This window comes from Cornus florida, unplaced genomic scaffold (genome assembly GCF_030987335.1).
Source record: "Cornus florida cultivar Cherokee Brave unplaced genomic scaffold, ASM3098733v1 CherokeeBrave_3.0.0_Hap2_Chr02, whole genome shotgun sequence".
Taxonomy (NCBI): Eukaryota; Viridiplantae; Streptophyta; class Magnoliopsida; order Cornales; family Cornaceae; genus Cornus; species Cornus florida.
The window spans coordinates 37,606,411-37,631,119 of NW_026775572.1; the positions used below are offsets into that span (position 1 = coordinate 37,606,411).

Sequence of the window (24,709 nt, forward strand, 5' to 3'; positions counted from 1 at the left end):
CTGTCATATATATACATATATATACTCCATTAAGCTAGTAAATGCACTCCAAGTCTCCAATGATTTAATTCACAGCCAATGCTCACCCTTCACTTTTATATGTCCTCTGTCCTATACCTTGTGACACACAAGCTTAAACTCAAGCTCCTCCTCCTCCTCTCTCCCTCTCTCTCTCTCTCTCTCTCTCTCTCTCACACACACACACACACACACACAACTATATTTCTCTGTCAAAGTTTTAGAGAAGCATGGAAGAGAAAGGCAAAGCTGTGGAAACATGTAATAGTGATGATGACTACTCATCATCAGACATTCCATGCAACAAACACCCAATTTCATCATCTGCTGTAGGAATCTGTGCTCATTGCCTCAGAGACAGACTGATCAAACTAGTCTGCTCAGATTGTGGAGAACAAAGTCTCTCTTCATGCTCTTGCTCTCAACTACTCTTCTCATCATGCACTAATCCATGCAGTGTTGAGGTAGGAAGTGTTGGGAGAATCTCATTCTTGATAGAGAATGAGAGAACTCATCACACGCGACACTTGAATTTATATTCAAAGCCCAAAAATGGAGAGAGGTCGTCAGGAGAGCTTGTGCTGCTCAAGAGGAGTAATAGTAGCTGTGTTGATATCAAGAACTCAAAGAAGAGTAGTGGGTTTTGGAGGATTAGGAGGTTCTTTAGGAAGAAAATAGAGAAGGGTTGTGAGAGGATTAGTGTTGGTGAGTCTCAGGAGAAGAGTACTGATGTGTGGTCTAGGTCTAGGTCACTTTGCAGTTTCAGGGGTTGTGGGATCAATGAACCCGATGAAAATAGTGATTTTGCTTCATCAAGTGCAAAAATATCTGATGTTAGTGGTGGTGTGATGTTAGATTCTGAGAAACATGGTTCTGGAGGTATCTTGGAGTTTGAAAATGTCTCTAATCTGAAGGGTGTGAAAATGGATGGTCTCTTGGAGCCTGATAGTGCTTCTAATGTGAAAAATGGGAGTGTTGTTCTAGTAAAAGAAAGTGAGTTCAATGGCATGGAAGACTCGGGTTTTATTGACTTGAAGCTTGATTCAGCATCAGAATCAAAACCAGAGTTCTCTGCTCCAAAAATGAGTGACTTCTCAGACTCGGATTTTAGTAGCTTGATAGGTGGGATGGCAATGAACGACGGAAGAATGAGAAAGGGCAGGAAGCGCCATAAGGCATGGAGATGGATTTTCAAGCATCATTCCGGTTGGGAAATGGCAACCATGAAGGTTAAAGACTAGTCCATTGCACGAGACTTACAGGTGGAGTTTTGAAAGGATGTGATGTACAGAGTCTTATTTTTTATGGAGATAACAATGGAGTAACCTTAGGTTTGAAGCCTTGATCTTGATAATTTTTTGTTGGTAATTTAGACAGAAATTAAATGAATAAAACCTACAGTATGTGTGTTCTAGTGAGGCAGTGGTACGTACTCGCTACTACATGTGTATCTGTTTTAGTGAATGCTAGTCTTACTTGAAAAAGAAATGTCAAATGTGTGTTTTAAATAAAAATTAGTTCGACTGAGGTGGTGTAAGAATATCAGAATCTCACTTGTCATTTGAGTCCGGGAGACTATGTTCAATTTTTAATCCAATTCGTCATTTAACATTAGCCTTCCAAGTATAAATTGCTACACATGCTTCAAAATCAATACTAGTATGATTAAATACTATAATTATCCAATATAATCAAGTATTTCAGTCTAAGCAAAACAATGAACTATCTCAATTCTTGTTCTACAAACAATCCCTATTGTCCCCCCAAATTCACTGTATCAATTCTGAAAGAACCAAATGCTCTACCATATATTTATGAAAATTTCTGTCACTCTACTTTTCAACCCAATAAATGGTGCACAATTCCAAATTTTCTACAGCGTTTTACAACAATGACGGTACAACTCAAGTTTCATCTTTTCTAATTTTATTTTATTTTATTATTATTTTTTTTTTCATGCAAACTTCATATATAATTCTTGTAACTTTCCTTCCATGTTCTTCTATGCAAAATCATATATGTGAATTCTAATTAACATAAGATTGTTTTAATAAACTTTTTATATTTTTATATAAAATAAATGACAGCATCAAAGCATCAGCAAATTTGTTCTTTGAAGTGAGAGTAAAATGGTAATTTCAAAGTTTTTGTTTGTCTTCCTCACCAACTTCCCTCTCTTTTTCTTCTCTCTCACCCAACTCTTTATCTCCACTTTACTATTCTTCAAACCACCAACTCCACTGTGAGGGACCACACATTCTCTCAGCAGTCATGATTTAATGCATACAGACGGTTTTCCGTTTATACTGTTGCCTTCATTCCAGTTCCTAATCAACCATTGTTTCCCAATCGCAATTACGCGATACATGAACTTCTTCAAATCGGCTACTTTAAGTAGTTAGTATTTTTTTTTACTCACCCACTGGTCAAAGTTTTGCCCTACCCACTGGTCAAAGTTTTGCCCTATTGAAGATTTAATAGAGGAATTATGGAAGAAAATCATTCAGTAATTAATTTAGTTTTCTGTTATTGAATATTTAGTGTCACTAAAGAAATCAGTGGAGAAAAATCATCCCTATTTCTTATTTTCTCCTTTTCCTACTCTAATCATTTCCTCTCTTCCATTGTGTTATGTATGAAAAGAGAGACTAAAAAATAATATGTTTGGGCTTTGTGTTCTTCTTCTTTCATTTCTTTCTTCACTTATGCTTTATGATTTACAAGATGGTATCAAAGTCTAATTTCTCTTCCTAGGTTCAGATTCTTATTTTGGGGTATTGTATTTGTATGTTGTTAAACGTTTCTCTGTAATATTTGTGACTTGTTTGGGTTGCTGGTGTGTTCAGTAATATTGTTCTTGGCCTTTGTCATATCTTAGGTAATTTTTATTGACTTGTTTGGAAGGTCAATACGACGATATGTTTGTAACATTGTTCTTCACCTTTACCTTGCCTCTGACAAATTTTGACTTGTTTCGATTGTTGGTGTGTTTCGTAACATTGTTCTTTGCATTCTCTATTCTGTTTCCATCATTAGCACTTGCTGTTACTAGTCATTTCAGTGGTAAATTGGGTATTTATGCTCTAACTTGAGAGAGTATTGAAGATTTGATGGAGAAATCAGTAGAGGAAAATCCTCCGGTCATTGATTTATTTTCCTATTATTGAAAATTTACTTTTACCAGAGGAATCCGTGGAAAAAAATCCTACTTATTTTTTATTTTCTATCACTTTCCATTCTTATCATTTCTTCTCCAACCTCCACCATTGTCATACTTATGAAAAGAGAGATTATAATAAAAGACAAGAAACCCTTGAAATTTGTGTGCCGTGGATGTAGAGGCCCTACTGACTGAACCGTAATATGGTATGTTCTTTTTCTTTCATTTCTCTCTTTGCTTATGTTTTATGATTTACAACAATCCCATATGTGCAAATACCCACAAATCACATATTGTCGTTGCATCATATGAAAATCGAATTTAAGAAGTTCGAGTTCACTGATCACTCAAAAGACCTCTTATCCACTAGCCGCCGACAAAATTGCTTTTTTTCTTCATGTTATACATTTTGAGATTGTTTTGTGATCAATTTTGACTCAAATTGAACCGATTATTGATATTTACTGGTGATTAGATTTTCATTTTTTTCTTTTTTTCCCCGCAATTTTTAGAAATAGTTAAGTTTTTAGAACAGTTGATTTTGGGTTTGCTTTTGGTTGTTAAGTTTCTTGGAGCTCATAGTGCTTCTAATGTTGCAAAGGCATGAAAGAGAGGCTTCACTGACGTGAAGCCTGATTTAGAATCAGAATCAAAACCAGAGTCCTTCTCAGCCTCAATTTTTAATAGTTGCTTGATATATATAGGTGGGACTTTTGTGGGACATCACGAGTGTGGAGGGTCTCTGAGGATTCTGATAGGAAATAGGTTTCTTAGCAATGGGAGTTCATGTAGGACCACAATGAGGTCAACTGACCATACTAATGATTTTCTTTCGGACATAGTTTGTATCAGCAGGTTTAAAAATCACTAGAAATCTGAATGACTTATTTCAAGTGTATATAGTATTTGAATTTAATGATACCGAGAGTTATAGTTCAGTGTTATTTTCTTTTACCTTTAAAAGCAATCGGTGGAGCGTTTAGGACCATGTAAAGTGTCTTGCCAAGATAAAAAATAAAAATAAAAATCAGCATTTTTATCTTATATATGCACATCAATACCAAAAAAAAAGCGATCAAAGAGTAGGAACAAACAGTTGAGTAATTTATTTATTTTTTTAATTTTTTATTTCTAAGAAATTGCACATCCTGGGGCCTCTTTCTCTGCATATGAAGTTTCCAGGTTCTTTCTCTGCCTATAAAGTTACATAAATGCCATAGGTCTATAACATTTGGTCCCCAAAAACTTTTTAGAAGTAGCTAAATGTGGTATATTTAAATATTGTTCGGGAAACTCAGAAACACTTTAAAAAAAATAAATAAATAAAGTCAAACGCAAATATATTACATGTTGGGGCGTCCAAGAATCATTTTCCTCCATGTTTATTTAATGAATCATACATATATATATATGAAGAAGACAGGTTTATCTAAATGGTTCAATTCCTTCTAAGTTAAGTAACAAGATGAAACAGCCGGAGAAGGATCAACCGTGGAAGCAGTCAATTTTTTAGCTTGGACACACGGACAAGTCTTTGAATTTTCTAAAGATTGAGCTTAATTATGTGGCTAAAGATGAATGGAATGTTGAATGCTGTTGAATACAATGAGATAATGTTTTTTAATATCCACCGCAATACATAAATACACTTGTAATCATCACATACCAAAATTCAAATAAGAAGGAAATATCTTAGCTGCACAGAATTTTCATATAAAAAAACAAAGTTTGAATGACAGATTACTTATTTAAGTTGTCTAAGGAACTTGAATTCAACATTCTTTATCTTATAGACTTATATATTAATATATATATCTCTACACACACACACACAGAGAAACACATACATTATTGAGAAGTAAGAGAGCACAAACTAGAAGGTAGGAAGCAAACACGGGAAGGAAGACGTTTTTGAGAGAGATGTATGTGACCAGGCCTCTTTCTCACTACTTGAAGTTTCCCGATTCTCTTTCATTACCACCTGAGGGTCCAAATTCTGGCTATTTAGTTCTTCAAGATGAAGAGTCCGAGACCACTCGTTGTTTCGGATTGTGCAAGGACCGTGACCTCCAAGGCCTGCCATTTCCTCAGAACAAATACCTAACGATTCGCTACTCATCAGGTGGAGGTGAGAACAGACATGTTTCTTATAATGAAGTTGCCTTCATTCCGGTTCTTAATCAGCCATTGTCTTCCAACCGCTATTATGCAATAAAGCCGCATGGGAAGCATAAAGGGTATGTATTTAACCACTAAATAAACTTGAATTTGAGTACTTTAATCGGTCGTCAAGGTCCTTGATTGAGCTTTTTTTATTTTATATAATTCCACTGAACATGTTATAGGTACACATCGTGTTTTAGCATATTATACTTGCTAGAATTTAGTAGGGCTGCAACTTGGGTTGGCCCAACCCAGCTCAGTCCCAACCCAACTTCAACCCGAAGCGGGTTGGGTTGGGCCAACCCGAATTGTATTCATCATGGGTTATGATCATAACTCGAACCGAATATTTTCGGACGGGTTGGGTTGGGTCGGGTTGACGGGTTGAGGTTTTTTCTTTTTAATTTTTTTTTTTAATTTATATATATTATATTATATATATATATATATATATTATATTTGATTATATTATTATAAAAATATATATATATATTTTTAGGGCAAATCATTTCAGCCCCCCTATCGCCTCCAGCTCCATTCTCTCTCTCTCTCTCTCCAACTGCAAGTTACAAAATCTACAAGAATCAGAAGTTCAAAACCCACATATTACAATTTTATCTATCTGTGTGCTAGAATCAAAAGTTCAAAACCCATATCGGCATATCATTTCAGATTATTCAAAAAATCAAAACATCGGCATATCATTTCAAATTGTTCATAAAATCAAAACCAAGATCTTTCAGTTTCCATCGCCCGCTGTCCAGTTTGTTCAAGCTTCGCCAGATTGGTTCAAGCTTCGCCAGATCATTTCAGATTTGTTCAAAAAATCAAAACCCAGATTGTTCAAGCTTCGCCCATGGACGGCGGCAGAGAGAGAAAGATAAAGAAAAAGAAGACAGGGAAAGAGAAAGAGAAAGAAAAAGAAGACAGAGAAAGAGAAAGAAGAAAGAGGAGAGAGAGAGGAGAGAAAAAAAAAAAAAAAAAAAAAAAAAGCCCCCTTCTCAACTCTCAAGCTACGCCCATGGACGGCGGAGGATAGAGAAAGAGAGAGGAGAGAGAAAGGATGAAAAAAAAAAAAAAAAAAATGGGTTTTGGGTTGGGTTCGGGTTGAGCCCAGCCCAACCCGATTTTGTCTGAGTTTTGGCAAAACCCAACCCGAACATGAACCCGACTTGTGAATATAAGCCCCAATTTCAAAAATTCTGGGTTGGGCTTGGGTTGAGCTGGGTTAACCCGCCCAAATTGCAGCCCTAGAATTTAGTGGACAAACTAGTTGCCTTTTGGGGTGCTGAGGCAGAGCTCAAACAGAGCACTGCTTGAGACCTGTGCAATTCAGGACCAATTATGCAAACATGCTTAAAGGAGTGAGTTGATATGAAAAGGGGACTTCAATTTTATTCTTTATGATCTAAAATTCGAGCTCAGACACACTGCGCGAACCAGAGGCTCTTATTTGTTGGGCTGCTACCATGTACTTGATTTTGCTTGTCCTCAAGGGCCATATAGTTAAAATTTGCTAAGTATCTAAATCCAAATTCCTTTTGCAGAGAAGCATATGCTAGTTCAACTGAGGAAGACAAGGCTACCTGCTGTTTCTGCAGATGTGTTCGAGATGTAAAGCCAAGGCCATTAAATCCCAATGACACGCATCAGCAATTTGAGATTTTTCTTTACCCACAACTATGCAAAGCTGGGGGTAATTTCTATGCAAAATCTGTTGCACCAGATGGGTATCCTCCATACTTCATGAGGAGAAAAGGGTGGGAAATTTATACCAAAACACCCAAAAATTATGAATTGGGTGAAGCTCCAGGTCTTGACACTGCTCTTCGTGCTCGCCTTCCAGAATTCCACTTTCCGTTAGCATGTAAAATTTCTGAAGCTGTCACCATTGGCAAGTGGTATTGTCCGTTTATGTTTGTCAAAGAGGGAACTTTGAAAGAGCAGATGAAAAAATCAATGTTCTACGAGATGACACTCGAGCAAACATGGGAGCAGATTTTTGCATTGGAGAACAATTATAGCGAAGGAAATACTGTTTCTGTGGATGCTGTTGTTCAGAAAGAAGTTGCCTTAGTTGCTCAAAGGGAAGCTGTTTGGGATGAGAGAAAAGTGGTTGATGGGGCAATATGGTTTACAGGTTCTGGTAGTGTAGGAGAAGATTTAAAAGTGGGCTTGAGTTTACCAATTGTTGAGAGGATGAAATGGGAGCAAGAAAGAGCTGGGTGGATCGGTGGGGAAGAAAGGCAAATGAGGGTGAAGAGAGTAGAAGAGTTTGGAGGGAATGGTGGGTGGAGAAGATTTGGTTGCTATGTATTGGTTGAGAAGTTTGTGTTGAAAAGAATGGATGGGAGTGTTGTCATGACCTACTCTTTCAATCACACACATCAGATTAAGAGCAAATGGGAATGAGATTATGTACTATTTCTTTTGAAACAATCAGAAAAATCCGATTTTTCTTTTTATTGTGTAATTTGTATTATATGTTCATGTTTCTATTCTGTGCGAGTAATAAAAACAAGCATTCATACCTTCGGCCTAAAGGTCCAGTTGATATGAGCTCCTTCACCAAAAGAGAGGTGAGCGGTTTGAGCCCCACATGTGACAGTGTGGTGTGTGAATGTGTGCTTGTGTTGCTTATCTAAAAATAAATAAATAAAGGTGATTTCAATGGCATGAAAGATTAAGACATTATTGACCTGATGCTTGATTTAGCATCAGAATCAAAACCAGAGTAATCTGCTCCAGAAAATAATGATTTCTTAGATTCAGATTTTAGTAGTAGCTTGATAGGTGGGACTTTTGTGGTGTGGAGGGTCTTTGAGGAGTCTGGTAGGAGATAGGTTTCTTGGCAATCCATGATCACAATGAATTACAGAAGAATGAGAAAGGGCGGGAAGGGCCTTAAGGTAAGGAGATGGGTTTTCAAGCATCATTCTGGTTGGGAAAGGGCAACAAAGAAGTTTGAGAATCATATTTTGATGCCCTGATTTTGACGAACAACAAATACTGAAGGGACTTTTTGTTGGTAGTTTAGATAGAAAAAAAACTACAGTACGTGTTTTAGTGAGGCAATGTTAGTACTACACATCTCTTTCCTGTTGCAGTCCCTTCTTCTTTCTATTGTTTACTAAATTTAATTAATGAATGCTAGTCTTATTTGAAAATGTCTAGTGTAAATGCTAAATAAAATTTGGTGAACTTCTAACCGGCCAATCCTATCAATATGGCAATGGTATCATGGGCATTTAAAGGGTATTTTTGGGTTTTAAAAGAATATTTCGGTCAAAATTGATCATAGAGGACAATTTGCTCCGAATTTTGATAATACAGGAATTTACATACAAAAATAAAAAGTAAGGGCGATTTTTTCACATATTTTATACACTTTACCCAAATATTAATAAATTTTGATGTTTTAACAGTACACCAATAACAATATATTTTACTTACCAATGAAGACAAAACTATGAATCAACAAAGAAGATGTTTTTTTTTTTTTTTTTTGAGAAATATGTCCTCTGCATATGTGAAGTTTCCAGGTACTTTCTCTGCAGATGAGGTTGAAAAGTATGCAATTTTCCAAACCCAAAAAGAATTGAAAAAGTCAATGTTTAAAATGTCGGCAAAGATATTAGAGGCTGGTGTGTCCACAACTCATTTTCCTCCTTGTTTATTATTTAATGAAAAATTGTGAAGCATGCGGAAAGGATCAACCATGGAAGCAGTCAATTTTGTGACTTAGACCACGCGGAAAGGATCAACTATTGAATGCAGGGACCAAGTGTTTCTAATATGCAGCATAAAACATAGAAGTCGACTAGAAAACATTTGATCTCAATTTCATGGTATTTTCATGCACTTCAAGATAATCATATCTTTGTGTTACAGACTTTTATATATATATAAATATTCACACATAAACACATACATACTTTACAATTGAGATCAACAAAAATCACAAGGTAGGAAAGAAACACTGGAGGGAAGAAGTTTTTGAGAGAGATGTATGTGACCAGGCCTCTTTCTCTCTACTTAAACTTTCCTGATTCTCTTTCACTACCACCTGAGGGTCCAAATTCTGGCTATTTAGTTCTTCAAGATGAAGAATCTGAGACCACTTGTTGTTTCGGATTTTGCAATGACCCTAACCTCCAAGGCCTGCCATTTCCTCAGAACAAGGACCTGGCTATTCACTACTCAACAGGTGGAGGTGAGTACAGAAGCGATCATTATGATGATGTTTCATTCATTCCAGTTCTTAATCAGCCATTGTCTTCCAATCGCTATTACGCAATAAAGCCGCATGGAAAGCATAAAGGGTATGCAATAAACCACAAAATAAACTAGAATTTGAGTACTTTATTAGGTTTTCAAGGTCCATGATTGAGCTTTTTTCTTTTCTCTAATGCCACTGGAAATGTATTTTGTACACATTCATGTAATATAGGAGGTGATCATGGGCATAAAGTGTTAATGCAGAGCTTAAACAGAGCACTGCTTGACACAGATATTCAAACAAGTTTAAAGGGCTCAGTTGATATTAATTGGTCTGCATGGGCTATATAGTCAAAATTTGCTAAGTATCTGTGTTCAAATTCCTTTTATAGGGAAGCATACGCTTGTTCAACAGAGGAAGACAAGGCTACCTGCTGTTTCTGCAGATGTGTACAAGATGTAAAGCCAAGGCCATTAAATCCCGATGACATGTATCAGCAATTTGAGTTTTTTCTTTACCCAACATTTTGCAAAGCTGGGAGTAGTTTCTATGCAAAATCTGTTGCACCAGATGGGCATCCCCCGGACTTCTTGAGGAGAAAAGGGTGGGATGTTAAAACCAAAAACCCCAGAAACTATGAATTAGGTGAAGCTCCAGGCCTCAACGCTGCCCTTCGTGCTCGCCTTCCAGAATTCAACTTCCCGTTAGCATGTAAAAATTCTGAAGTTGTCATCATTGGGAAGTGGTATTGTCCTTTTATGTTTATCAAAGAGGGAACTTTGAAAGAACAGATGAAAGCATCAATGTTCTACGAGATGACACTAGAGCAAACGTGGGAGAAGATTTTCGCATGTGAGAACAATTATAACGAAGGAAACAGTGTGTCTGTGGGTGTTGTAGTTCAGAAAGAAGTTGCCTTTGTTGCTCAAAGGGAAGCTGTTTGGGATGAGAAAAAAGTGGTTGATGGGGCAATATGGTTTACAGGTTTTGGTGGTGTAGGAGAAGATTTAAGAGTGGGCTTGAGCTTAGCAATTGTAGAGAGGATGAAATGGGAGCAAGAAAGAGGTGGGTGGATTGGTGGGGAAGAAAGGCAAAAGAGGGTGAAGAGAGTAGAGGAGTTTGGAGGGAATGGTGGGTGGAGAAGATTTGGTTGCTATGTATTGGTAGAGAAGTTTGTGTTGAAAAGAATGGATGGGAGTGTTGTCATGACCTACTCTTTCAATCACACACATCAGGTTAAGAGTAAATGGGAATGAGGATTATGTACCATTTCTTTTGAAACATTCAGAAAACTCCAATTTATCTTTTTTATCGTGTGTATGTTCATGTTTTATTTTGTTATGTTCTTGTAATTCTTCACTCATGTATCCCTAAATTTTGATAATACATACAAGTATATTGAATTATGGATAGATCAATAAGTTCAATGACATGCATAGCTGAAGAATAAGTAAAAATAGATATTCACTAGCATCCTTGGTATCAGTCTTCCAAAGTTCAATGACTTCAGAGAAGCAAGAAGGTACAAGTTACATAATAATAATCATACTAAAGTGTCTAACGTTGAAAGGAATTAAACATAAAACTACACTCTCTCTGACAATTTAAGTTTTTAGAATAGATGGTTGTTAATATGATATCAGAGCAGCAGGCCATGAATTCAAACCTCATTGTCACCTTGATAGTTAAAATTGAAATACGTGTTGGACCAAAAGAATGTCAAGTGTGACCCATACCTTCAAAATGCATAGTAATAGAACTTCCACGGTTCATCTGGAAAGAAAAGGAGAAAGAATGTTGCTAAAGATCAGAAAGTGGCATAAAGGGTACTAAAGGGTACTTTTGTGAGATATAATTGTAATTGGCAATATTCATTGTCAAAACAAGTCCGGTCAAGTTGTAATTTTATTGTTTAATTTTGAGTCTCGAGTTCGGAAGCGGAATTGAAGTATTAGGGAACGTGTCAACATTCTCCAATGAGTATATACTAGTATTTACTATTTAGTGATTAGGTTCTATTCCCTATCTTCAATTTTGAGCTTCTTTTAAGATTTCCATAAGCAGCAGAATATAGATTCAGCAGTAATATTTTTTGCCTAACCTTTTGGGACTCAAAATTTTTTATGTTTACCTTCATAAACATTCATAGCTTCCGGTTTGTCAAAAGCAATGTAGAATTTAGAGGACAAACTTGTTACATATGGGTGATAATAGGCACATTAAGGTTTCAGGACAAATTCTGCAACAAAGCAAGTTTAAAGGACAGTCGATATTAATATGGCACCTCAAATTTTTATTTATTTTTATTTTTTTCATGATGATTTAAAATTCAAGCTCAGACACAGCTGTACCAGAGTCTAAATTGTTGGGCTGCTACCATGTAATTGATTTGTTTGTCTGCATGGGCTGACCCTTATTTAAAAAATGTGAAGACAGATGTATTTGAATAGATCGATTTCTTCAAACTCAAGTAACAACATGAAGCATCAGGGAAGGATAAACCATGGAAGCTATGAACACAAGGACAAGTCTTTGAATTTTCTAAAGATTGTGCTCATGTGACTAAAGAAGAATGAAATGTTGATGTTGTTGAATACAAGGAGATAGTGTTTCTAATGCACTACAAGACATATAAGCACACTTGTAATCATCAAAGGTCAAAAGTCAACTAGGAAGTAACTTTGTTAGCTGCACAAGGTTTATATATAAAAAGACAAGTTTGAGTAGCAGATTACAATACTTGTTAAGCTGTCGAAGCAATTTGAATTCCACATTCTTGTTTTATAAGCTTATGTATTATCTAGAAATATTTACACATAAACTCATACATTGTTGACAATTAAGATCAACACAACTTACAAGGTAGGAAAGAAACAGTGGAGGGAAGAGGTTTTTGAGAGAGATGTATGTGACCAGGCCTCTTTCTCGCTACTTGAAGTTTCCTGATTCTCTTTCATTACCACCTGAGGGTCCAAATTCTGGCTATTTAGTTCTTCAAGATGAAGAGTCTGAGACCACTACTTGTTTCGGATTGTGTAAGGACAGTGAACTCCAAGATCTGCCATTTCCTCAGAACAAGGACCTAACTGTTCACTACGGATCAGATGATGAAGATGTTGCCTTCATTCCAGTTCTTAATCAGCCATTGTCTTCCAATCTTTATTATGCGATAAAGCCGCATCGGAAGCATAAAGGGTATGTATTGAACCACTAACTGAACTTGAATTTGAGTACTTTAAATAGGTTTCCAAGGTACGGTCCTATGTCACTGGACACAGTTCTGTGTACTCATAATCATGTAACATGGGAGGTCTCAGTATGCGTTACATATTCTACTTTCTAGTTTAAAACTTATGTAGGAAGAGTTGCTAATATCTATGTACACATTCCCAATCAGAATGGCCAATGATCAATACTCACTAGTTGCGCTAGCCACATGCCAAATTCCATAGTTGAGGGTTCAGAAATTGCCTATAGCTACTAGTAAGACTGTTAAATATTTTGGGATTTTTTTTTTTTTTTTTTTTTGTGGTTGAATTGGGACTCATTGATTTTTGGTATTTACTAGTTTTTAGTGATTGGATTTTATTACCTACTTTTGGTAATTTTTAGAGAGAGTTCAATTTTGAGCTTCTTTTTAAACAGATTATAGATTCATCTATCATATTTCTGAACTTTATTTTGCCTAAATTTTATGGATTCAAAGTTACTAATTTGTTACGTTTATGAACGTTCATAACTTTAGCTTTGTCAAAAAAAAAAAAAAAAAAAAAAAAAGACATTGTAGAATTTAGTGGACAAACGTGTTGCATCTGGGTGATATGGGCACATTAACATATTGCACCTGAATTCAAATTTCTTTAACAGGGAAGCATACACTTGTTCAGCTAAAAAAAACGAGACTGTTGGCTGTTTTGGCATAAGCGCTCGAGATGTAAAGCCAAGGCCATTAAATCCCCATGACATGTATCAACAATTTGAGATTTTTCTTTACCCACAACCACAAGGTTGCTATGGGGGTGGTTTCTACGCAAAATCTGTTGCACCAAATGGGCATCCTCCAAACTTCCTGAGGAGAAAAGGGTGGAAAATTTATACCAAAACCCCACCCAAAAAGTATGAATTGGGTGAAGCTCCAGGCCTCAACACTGCCCTTCGTGCTCGCCTTCCAGAATTCAACTTCCCGTTAGCATGTGAAATTTCTGAAGCTGTCACCATTGGCAAGTGGTATTGTCCTTTTATGTTTATCAAAGAGGGAACTTTGAAAGAACAGATGAAAAGGTCAATGTTCTACGAGATGACACTAGAACAAACATGGGAGCAGATTTTTGAATGTGAGAACAATTATCGCGAAGGAAATACTGTGTCTGTCAATGTTGTAGTTGTGAAAGAAGTTGTCTTAGTTGCTCAAAGGGAAGCTGTGTGGGATGAGAGAAAAGTGGTTGATGGGGCTATATGGTTTACAGGTTTTGGTGATGTAGGAGAAGAAATAAAATTGGGCTTGAGTTTAGTAATTGTTGAGAGGATGAAATGGGAGCAAGAAAGAGCTGGGTGGATTGGTGGGGAAGAAAGGCAAGTGTGGGTGAAGAGAGTAGAAGAGTTTGGAGGGATTGGCGGGTGGAAAAGATTTGGTTGCTATGTATTGGTAGAGAAGTTTGTGTTGAAAAGAATGGATGGGAGTGTGGTCCTGACCTACTCTTTCAATCACACACATCAGATTAAGAGCAAATGGGAATGAGATTATGTCATACTTCTGAAGCATTCAGAAAATTCCAATTTATCTTGTTATTGTGTATATGTTAAAAACTATTATGGGTGTTTTCTAAACTGGGAATGAGATTGAGATTTTCTCAATAGTGTTCCCATAACGAATTCAGAAACATTCAGAAAACTCCAATGCGTCGTTTTATTGTGTATCTGTTCATGTTTCTATTCTGATATGTTCTTTCTCCTGTAATTCTTTACTCCTGTATCCCTAAATTTTGATAATACACCTTTTTTTTTTTGAATTATGGATAAATATGTTCAATAAATATTTTGATAATACATAGCTGAAGTCTGAAGAATATGTGAAAATATATATTCTCCCACATGCATTTAATAATCAGTCTTCCAAAGTTCAATGACTGAAAATAAGCAAGAAGGTAAAAGTTACATAATAATAATCATACTAAAGACTCATGCAAGGGGTATTGACCCATACCTCCAGAATACATAGTAACAGAACTTCCATGGTACATCTGCAAAAGAAATGAGGAAAGTGAGCTGCAAGATTATGATATCTGCACTTACAAGTTAAAACCACCATTACTATTGTCAATGATGCAAGTATAGTCATTGTTATTGTTCTTTAACAAAACAAAAAAAAAAAAAAAACGATTTCTATGGCATGAAATATTCCGGCTTTATTGATTTGATGCTTGATTTAGCATCAGAATCAAAAGCAGAGTTCTCTGCTCCGAAATGAGTGATTTCTGAGAATCAGATTTTATTAGTAGCTTGATAGGTGGGGCTTTTGTGGGACATCTGTGGAGGGTCTTTGAGGAGTGATAGGAGATATGTTTCTTAGCAATGAAGTTCATGTAGGATCACAATGAATGACAGAAGAATGAGAAAGGGCAGGAAGGGCCACAGATTATGGATATGGATTTTCAAGCATCGTTATTCTGGTTGGGAAAGGGCAACCAAAAAGTTTGAGAATCTTGATGAACAAAAAATACCGAAGTATGTATTGTAGGGAGGCACTGTTGCTAGTGTTTACTTAAGTTAATCGCTAGAAAATGAAATGTAGGTATCAGAGGTGTAATGACCATATTTTGACTTTTGCAGACACCAACATTAGAGCACCATTTGTACAGAAAAACCTATAGAAGAAACATCAATTTTAACCATCCAGTGAATTTTTTTGTAATTTTGGTTTGACGTCAAATGTGTTATGAAAAAATAATCGAACAGGAGTTTATGAGAAAAAAATGAAAAAATTAATGATTAGAAAATTAAAGGCACACACACAAACGACACAAGGATTTACGTGGTTTGGTTATGCATATGTCCACGGAAAGAAGACAGAACAATATTTCACTATGAAAATAAAGAAATACAAGGTAAAGTGACTTACACCCAAAACCCAGATACACCCAAGCTCTCTCACTTACTAACTGATATTATAAGCTTACGATGCAATTGATTTTCAGATGATTTTTTGGATCATTCAAACTATGGAGGACAAATGCTATTTATAGTCAAAATGGGACACCAAAATGAAGCTACTTGGCGACCACTCAAAAGACTTGCTGGGCCCACATTTTTGGAGAACAAAAATCTTAATGACATCATGGGTGATGCAAGCCTCAAATTGAGCCATATGTTCAACCAAATGTAATCCCAAGAAGTTGTGAATATCAAGAGATCTTCAACATGGCAATATTGCATTGTATTAAATCATACTCCCCAGAGCAACATGCATTAATAGTGGGCCCCTGTTTTCTTATCCTCGTCTATTCTCACCGGTTTTCCCTCAATAATTCTCACATAATAAAATCCTCTCCACCTACCTATTACTATCTCACTCCATCCCCAATTTTTTATATTTCTCTCACATCTCTTGATATTTTTTAACTCTTCTAATATTTGTCATATCTCTTGGTATTTTTGGACTCTTTCATATTTGTTTCCTAATACTCAAAATGGATTTGAAATTAGTATTTCGTTTTCAAGTTTCAAAAAAAAAAATAAATAAATAAAATGGATTTATGAATTTTAAATAGAAAATTATTAACTATAATTTGATATTAATATATTAACAATTAAAATACAAGTTTCAACTTTATAGGCTAAAGCCAGTAAATTTCTTCTAACTTAAGTAACAAGATGAAGCATCCGGGAAGGATCAACCATGGAAGGCAGTCAATTTTTTAGCTTGGACAAACGAACAAGTCTCTGATTTTTTTTTTAAAGAATGAGCTTATGTGACTACGGACTACGCATGAATGGTCTTTCCATGCACTACAAGACATATAGCGCACTTGGAACAATTTTATCTCAATTTCATGGTGTTTTCATGCACTTTCAAATAATCATCATATGTCAACATTCAGATTAATTTTAATCCAGAATATTGTGTCGTTGTCTAAGCAATTTGATTTCCACATTCTTTGTGTTATAGACTTATATTCTATCCATAAACATTTACACACAAACGCATAGTTGACCGTTAAGATCAACACAAACCCATAGTGAAGTTTTCGAGAGATATGTATGTGACCAGGCCTAGTTCTCTCTTCTTGAAGTCTCCTGATTCTCTTTTATTACCACCTGAGGGTCCAAATTCTGGCTATTTAGTTCTTCAAGATGAAGAATCGGAGACCCTTATGTGTTTCGGATTGTGCAAGGACCCTTACCTCCAAGATCTGCCATTTCCTCAGAACAAGGACCTAACTGTTAACTACGGATCAGATGATGAAGATGCTGCCTTCATTCCAGTTCTTAATCAGCCATTGTCTTCCAATCAATATTACGCAATAAAGCCACATGGGAGGCATAAAGGGTATGTATTAAACCACTAAATGAAACTGAATTTGACTACTTTAAATAGGTTTTCAAGGTCCATGATTGAGCTTTTTTCTTTTCTCTAATGCCACTTGACATGTTTAATGTATTCATAATCATGTTACATAGGAGGTGTCAGTATGTGTTACAAATTTCATCGTTTAGGGTCCTGAAATTGCCTATAGAAAGACTCTTTAATATTTTGGGATTTTTTTTTAGTGGTTGAAATTTGGACTCAATTTGATTTTTTGCTATTTAGTTTTTAGTGGTTAGGTTTTATTCCCTTCTTTTTGTAATTCTTAGAGATTGTTCAATTTTGAGCTTCTTTTAAGATTTACTTGTGCGGTTAGGTTTTCTTTACTCTATATACAGTATTGCAAAGCAAAATATTGATTCATCAACGATATCTCAGAATTCTCTTTTGCTTCAATTTTGTAGATTAAAAGTAACTTATTTGTACCTTTTTATAAAAGGGCACATTAAGGTGAGGCAGAGCTGAAACAGAGCACTGCTTGAGACCTTTGCAATTCGGGACCAATTAAGCGAACTAGTTTAAAAGACTGAGTTGATATTATTAATAGGTTACTTCGATTTTATTCTTAATGATCTAAACTTCTAGCTCATACACACTGCACCGGAGGCTCAAATTGTTGGGCTGCTACCAATTAATTGATTTGTTTGTCTGCATCAGCTATATAGTCAAACTTTGTCAAGTATCTGTTCTTTTTACAGGGAAGCATATACTTGTTCAACTGAGGACGACAAGATTACCTGCTGTTTCGGCAAAAGTGTTCAAGATGTAAAGCCAAGGCCATTAAATCCCCACGACATGTATCAGCCATTTGAGATTTTTCTTTACTCCAGTGATGGGGGTAGTTTCTATGCAAAATCTGTTGCACCAGATGGGCATCCTCCATACTTCTTGAGGAGAAAAGGGTGGAAAGTTTGTACCAAAACCCCCAAAAATTATGAATTGGGTGAAGCTCCAGGCCTCGACACTGCCCTTCGTGCTCGCCTTCCAGAATTCAACTTCCCTTTAGCATGTAAAATTTCTGAAGCTGTCACCATTGGCAAGTGGTATTGTCCTTTTATGTTTGTCAAAGAGGGAACTTTGAAAGAGCAGATGAAAAAATCTATGTTCTACGAGATGACACTCGAACAAACATGGGAGCAGATTTTCGAATGTGAGAACAATTATCGCGAAGGAAATACTATGTCTGTCAATGTTGTTGTTGTGAAAGAAGTCGTCTTAGTTGCTCAAAGGGAAGCTGTGTGGGATGAGAGAGAAGTGGTTGATGGGGCAATTTGGTTTACAGGTTTTGGTGGTGTAGGAGAAGATTTAAGAGTGGGCTTGAGTTTACCAATTGTTGAGAGGATGAAATGGGAGCAAGAAAGAGCTGGGTGGATCGGTGGGGAAGAAAGGCAAATGAGGGTGAAGAAAGTAGAAGAGTTTGGAGGGAATGGTGGGTGGAGAAGATTTGGTTGCTATGTATTGGTTGAGAAGTTTGTGTTGAAAAGAATGGATGGGAGTGTGGTCATGACCTACTCTTTCAATCACACACATCAGATTAAGAGCAAATGGGAATGACATTATTTACCATTTCTTTCAAAACATTCAAAAGCATCAATTTCTCTTGTTCTTATGTATATGTTAGTGTGTGATCATATACTACAAAAATTTCAGTCTATATTTTGTATTTCGTTAATAGTGATTTTTTAGGTAATTATGTTTTTGTCAATAGTGTTCCTACAAAGAATTCAGAAAGCTCCAATTTGTCTTTTTATTGTGTATATGTTCATGTTTCTATTCTGTATTATGGATGGATATGTGCAATAACATGCATAGCTGAAGATTATGTGAAAATAGATATTCTTCCCCATGCTTGATTAGGATAAGTCTTCCAACGTTCAATGACTGAAAATAATAGTAATCATACTAAGGACTCATGCAAGGGGTATTGACCCATACCTTCAGTATACAAACTAATAGAACTTCCAAGGTACATCTGCAAAAGAAATGAGGAAAGTGAGTTGCAAGATTCTGATATCAGCACTTACAAGTTAAAACCACCATTACTATTATCAGTGATGAAAGTATAGTCTTTGTTATTGTTCTTTAATGTAATAATATAGTACAGAGCTATAAAAAGGGGAAAGTATAAATGGGAGGAAAGACCTTCAGTCAAAGCACAAAAAATTCAGGATCTTTCTAGGAGATGATGAATTGGAGGTTCATTTGGAAGTTTAAATGGCAATGGGGTTCTCACAAAATTCATAATGACCGTTGTTGAAGGATTAAATGAGTGATAGAAGAATTGGAAAGAGCGTGAAAGACCATGAGGCTTTGGGATGGACTTTTGGGCATATCCTAGTAGGAAAACTGAAAAGTAACAAAAATGCAAATCATATTTTGAAGCCATAGCATTCATACCTTCGGGCTAATGGTCCAGGCGATATGAGCTCCTTCCCGAAAGAGAGGTGAGCCCCACATGGGATAGTATGGTGCGTGAGTGGGGCGTGTGTTGATTAAAAAAACATAAAAATAAAAAATAAAAAAAGATTTCAATGGCATGAAATATTCCGGCTTTATTGACTTGATGCTTGATTCATCAGAATCAAAAGTAGAGCTCTCTGCGCCGAAATGAGTGATTTCTGAGCAGTGGCGGACCCGCGCCGCGCCCCGCGGGGGCGGGGAGGGGGGGGCTTGGGTGGGCTTCATTCCCCAAAACAAAAACAAAAAATTTAATATAGGTATATTTAGCCCAATATTAAAAAAAAAAAAATTAAAATTTAGTAGTAATTTTAACCCGAATATCTAAGCTACAATTTTAAAACAGAGGCCTAACCTAATAGGCCCAAGCCTTGAACGATCACTAAGCCAAAGCACAAAGAACTCCTATATTCCTAGAGCTCATTCCTTCTCTCCCTCTAAAGTCTAAACCTATTTCCTCTAAAAAATTTCAACTCTTTAATCTTTCAACTCCCAATTCCCTCTTGTTTAATATTAGCCCCCCATTGACAATTCTTGGATTCGCCCTTCTTTCTGAGAATCAGATTTTAGTAGTAGCTTGATAGGTGGGGCTTTTATGGGACATCACTGAGTGTGAAGGGTCCTCAAGGAGTGATAGGAGAGAGGTTTATATGTATTGGTTGAGACATTTGTGTTGAAAAGAATGGATGGGAGTGTTGTCATGACCTACGCTTTCAATCACACGCACCAGATTCAGAGCAAATGGAAATGAGATTATGTTCTATTTCTTTTGAAGCATTCAGAAAATTCCAATTTATCTTGTTATTGTGTATGAGTTCATGTTTCTTTTCTGTTATTGTTCCTCCTGTAACTCTTTTCACTTTCAAGTATATGCATAGCTGAAGAATAAGTCTACCAAAGTTCAATGACAGAACAGAAAGCAAGAAGGTACAAGCAACATAATGTAATCATACTAAAGGTAGTATCGACTCATACCTTCAAAATACATAGTATTAGAACTTCCAAGGTTCATCTGGAAAGGAAAGGAGGAAAGTAAGTTGCTAAAGATTGTGATATCTGCACTTATTGTTGTGAAATTAAGTAGAAAAACAAGGAAAAACCGATCAAACTCACACAACAAAAACAGATTTTTACTTGTAGTTCACCTAAAAAACTAGAGTTAGGTTGTAGGGATTTCACTGTGATTATAAAATAAAAATAGAACATATGATACAGAATACGCTCACACTAGGGCAACATAGTAAGTGCAAAATCTACCAAACAAATTAGACCTTAAAGTACAATATTTATCAGGCTCCACACTACCCATCACTTATCACCATTGTTATCAACAATGATGAAAATATAGACATTATTGTTCTTTAATGCAATAATATAATACAGATCTCTAAAAAAGCAGAAGTATAAATGGAATAACCTTCACTAAAAGCATAAAAAAAAAGAAGAAGAGGATTTTACTAGGAGATGATGGATTGGAGGTTCATTAGGGAGTTTAAAAGGCAATGGGATTCTTATAAAATGCAAAATGGCTATTGTTGAGGGATTAAGTGAATGATAGAAGAATCGGAAAGAACAGGAAAGACCATGAGGCATTGGGCTGGACTTTTAGGCATGTATCCAATTTGGAGAATTGCAAGTAAACAAATTGCAAATCGTACTTTGAAGGGTAACGGAAAAATATTTTCTCTCTCTCCAAAAATCCCTTTTGAACTAGATTTTAGACAGTTAACCTTCTAAATTATCCAATGGTTTACAAAATATTGTTAATAGAATAACAGTAATTCAGCATTTTCAATCTGGGATGCACAAAAAATCATTGGAACCTTAGAACCGGTTGATTCCGTTTCCGGTTCCAAAAGAAGGAACTGTTAGTTTTCGGTTGCGGTTCCAAGTCCATTACAACCGAAACGAACACTAAACATATATACACATATATTATAATATTAATAAACAATAATTAATATATATATATATATATATATATATATATATATATATTCTAGTTGATACTCACACACCCATTCCTCAAGAAAGGAGGAGTGAAACCTTAAACTTACACTTTGTGAGGCACCACGGCCAAGTCACTTACCCTCTTGAGCCAACCCGAGCCAACCCCTTTGAGAGTTTACACAACAATATGTTTTTAAACTACACACAAAATAAAGTACCTTAGATAACCATCTCTAAACCCTAATGAATTTCTCTCTCACCAGTTTTAATTGCTTGTGAACCTAATTGCTCTCTCTCTCTCTCTCAAGACCCATGGACAGAGCCACTTAGGGCTGGGACATGTGCCCTCCTCAACTTTTAAAATATTAAATTTTTGTATGCAATTTTTTTTAAAATTTTAAAATTGTCCGCCTCAAAATTTAAAATTTTCATTTTGAATGTATAATTCTATAAAATTTTAAAATTGCTCTCTCAACTTTTAAAAAATTCATTTTTGAGTATATAAATTTTTAAAATTTTACATTTACCTCCCTTAACTTTTTAAAATTTGTACTATTGTATGTATAATTATTTAAAATTTTAAAATTGTCCCTCAATTTTTTTTGCATTGTGCCCCTGAACATAATTCCTGACTCCATCCCTGTTAAGACCGAATCATTGGCAAAACCTTTCATCCTTAACAATGATGGCTCAACACTATGTACGTGCAACAAATTAGGGTTTTGAATTGCATAGATGAATGGAGTGTGGACTTATCAATTTGAATCCGATTCATTTTCATCAATTTGGGGGACCCCATTAATCTCAGCAAAATAGACGATGGCACCTCCATTAAATCTTACGAGTTCATTGATGAGATAATCGATAAAAGGTACCAAGTTAAAGTCTTTGGAGAAATAACTATCAAAGATACGAATTTGAAAAAGATATATTAAAAGTTGTAATTGAATAATATTAGATTTGTAATTTGTTCTTTGCTTAGGTGAGAATTGGTTTTTAATTTTGATATGATCAAGGCTTTTTTCAAGTTGGCATCACGTCCTTAGAGCAACTCCAATGATATGACAATCCAAATTTGACACATCAACATTTTTCAAGAGTCACGTCATCATTCTCAAGAGCAACATCAGCGTTTTGGATTCTCCAAATTTTAGTTATTGCATGTACTCCAATAGTACATTTTCGCTCACCAAAAATATTAATATTTTAACAATTTTAATTTTTTTAATAATATATATTTTTTAACTTTATACCAACGGCTATATTTCTAAGATATATTATAAAAATAAATTAAAAATACAATATCATTTCAATAAAGTAAAACAATATGATATGAATTTAAAGAAAATAAATTAAGCAATACAATATCCTTTAAATAATATACTATCCATTATAAAATAAACTAATACATTATTCATTAAGTTGTTAAAATAATACAATATTCAGTAGTTGTGCAGAAAAAGTAAAAAAAGTGATTTATGGTAATCTTTTCACCCAAACACGCCCTTAAACCCAGAACTGGGCTGCTACTATAAATTGGACTGATTTCTAAAAATATACACTCCGTATGTTGCAGGCGGGGGTCCGAGAATCGCCAAATAGGTTCCCAAAAAGGGCGACTCACATAGCGATTGTAAAATAGCGGCCAATTTTGGCAACCACAATGGAGTAGATTGGGTCACCAAATTGGGTCGGATTTGCCTAATTTCCTACCATCTAAGAGATAGTTGAGGTGAATAATATGCAAATGAGTATAACTCAGGTGACTTTCTATCTAATTTTTCCTTCATTGAAACCATAGCATGAATACCAAAAAAAAAGCCTCAGCGGTATGACCTCTACACGGGCATTACTCAAAGGCGTAGTGTTTTGTTTTCGGAGGGTGTATTTGTGTTCGAGTCTATCTTTTTTTAATTAAAGAAAAAGAAAAAGAAAAAGAAAAAGAAAAACAGAACTCCACATGGAAACATACAAAAATTCGAGAAAAATGATCGATTAAGTTGGGGGCATGATACGAATTGTTGCCATCACTTGGTAAAAAAGAAAAAGAATTTTTATTTTATTTTATTGCCATCACTTAAACCGGTCCAACGTGGGTCAGAATATAAAAGATCAAAGTCCCCACTTTCATTGAACGCCGGTCCGACCGTAAACCCTAAATTTCTCTTACATCGTCCACGCAGTGTCAAAAGGAAAATTTCAATTCTGCCACTGATCTCGTTGTCTATATATATTCATCCATTTACAAACCCCGTCCCTCTCATTCATTTGCCCCCAAATACTCTCCAAAAAGCGGGAAAACAATGGCCAACAACATCGTCGATCAAGATCAACAGTGGCTCATCGACTGTTTGAATGCCACTCTTGACACCAATCACGATGTTCGATCTTTCGCCGAGGCTTCTTTGAATCAAGCCTCCCTTCAACCAGGTTTTGTTACACACTCTCTCTATATATGTATAATTATATTTTAAATGTAGTTGTTTTTGTTGGATTAAGTGGTATTTTTACAATGAATTGTTACGATTATGCTATTCAGACTTGAATTATGCAATATTGGTAAGATTTCTTTCTCATTTACACACTCTTTCTTTGTATGTATGTGCATAATTGTATTTAAATGTAGTTGTTTTTGTTGGATTATTTCGATAAATTGATATTTTATGGTGAATTTGTTACAATTATGTTATTTGGACTTGAATTATTCAATAATTTATTTTGCTGGGATTTTTTTTTTTCCCCATTTATTCTGTCTGGAATGTGAATGCTGAGTGGTACTGGAAAAGACAAATCTGGGAAAGAAAATAAAGGATAAGTTCATTTTTTGTTTGGTAGATAACACAGAGTCTTACCATAGCCAATTCAACCTTAATTTTTTTAGAAGTTCTAATTTTAGTTTCTGTCTATGGGTAACCAATTATATCATCTTCCTGTGACACATTTGCTTTTGAGGTCATAGCTATGCCTTTTTTGTTTTTCCCCCGTTTTCCAAGATTAAGTGGTAGTCTGATACGCCGACAAGTTATATCTGAAATGTTATCTGTTTAAAATTTGTAAATTTGAAGGGACTAGAATGGTAGTTTGTCTGCGAAAATGGACACCCCATAGTGGAAGCTGAAAGGCCCATATTGCTCACATCATCAATGAAGACTTGCTATAT

General features: G+C 35.5%; 6 protein-coding genes across 6 annotated transcripts in view; all 6 read left to right on the forward strand.

Annotated features, from left to right (window-relative positions):
- The first annotated feature begins 248 nt into the window (after window positions 1-248).
- On the forward strand, window positions 249-1,259 carry LOC132296066 (uncharacterized). Its single transcript, XM_059794312.1, has one exon. It carries the CDS (start codon window positions 249-251, stop codon window positions 1,257-1,259), a length of 1,011 nt encoding a protein of 336 aa, XP_059650295.1.
- A 3,660-nt stretch (window positions 1,260-4,919) lies between these two features.
- On the forward strand, window positions 4,920-7,884 carry LOC132294721 (uncharacterized). The gene is made up of 2 exons (XM_059792686.1): window positions 4,920-5,415; window positions 6,889-7,884. Exons 1-2 carry the CDS (start codon window positions 5,099-5,101, stop codon window positions 7,751-7,753), a joined length of 1,182 nt encoding a protein of 393 aa, XP_059648669.1. The 5' UTR covers window positions 4,920-5,098; the 3' UTR covers window positions 7,754-7,884.
- A 1,161-nt stretch (window positions 7,885-9,045) lies between these two features.
- Window positions 9,046-10,972, forward strand: LOC132294725 (uncharacterized). The gene is made up of 2 exons (XM_059792688.1): window positions 9,046-9,663; window positions 9,952-10,972. The coding sequence occupies exons 1-2, from the start codon at window positions 9,347-9,349 to the stop codon at window positions 10,814-10,816; spliced, it is 1,182 nt and encodes a 393-aa protein (XP_059648671.1). The 5' UTR covers window positions 9,046-9,346; the 3' UTR covers window positions 10,817-10,972.
- A 1,490-nt stretch (window positions 10,973-12,462) lies between these two features.
- On the forward strand, window positions 12,463-14,383 carry LOC132288599 (uncharacterized). The gene is made up of 2 exons (XM_059789867.1): window positions 12,463-12,755; window positions 13,428-14,383. Exons 1-2 carry the CDS (start codon window positions 12,463-12,465, stop codon window positions 14,296-14,298), a joined length of 1,164 nt encoding a protein of 387 aa, XP_059645850.1. The 3' UTR covers window positions 14,299-14,383.
- Window positions 14,384-16,621: 2,238 nt separating this feature from the next.
- Window positions 16,622-18,899, forward strand: LOC132294726 (uncharacterized). The gene is made up of 2 exons (XM_059792689.1): window positions 16,622-17,106; window positions 17,841-18,899. Exons 1-2 carry the CDS (start codon window positions 16,814-16,816, stop codon window positions 18,694-18,696), a joined length of 1,149 nt encoding a protein of 382 aa, XP_059648672.1. The 5' UTR covers window positions 16,622-16,813; the 3' UTR covers window positions 18,697-18,899.
- Window positions 18,900-23,460: 4,561 nt separating this feature from the next.
- The window catches only part of LOC132294728 (uncharacterized), a 40,391-nt gene continuing 39,142 nt past the window's right edge, over window positions 23,461-24,709 (forward strand). Inside the window, exon 1 of the mRNA XM_059792692.1 lies at window positions 23,461-23,979. Coding sequence (XP_059648675.1) covers window positions 23,853-23,979 — 127 coding nt within the window. The 5' untranslated portion in view covers window positions 23,461-23,852. The remainder of the gene's footprint in view (window positions 23,980-24,709) is intronic.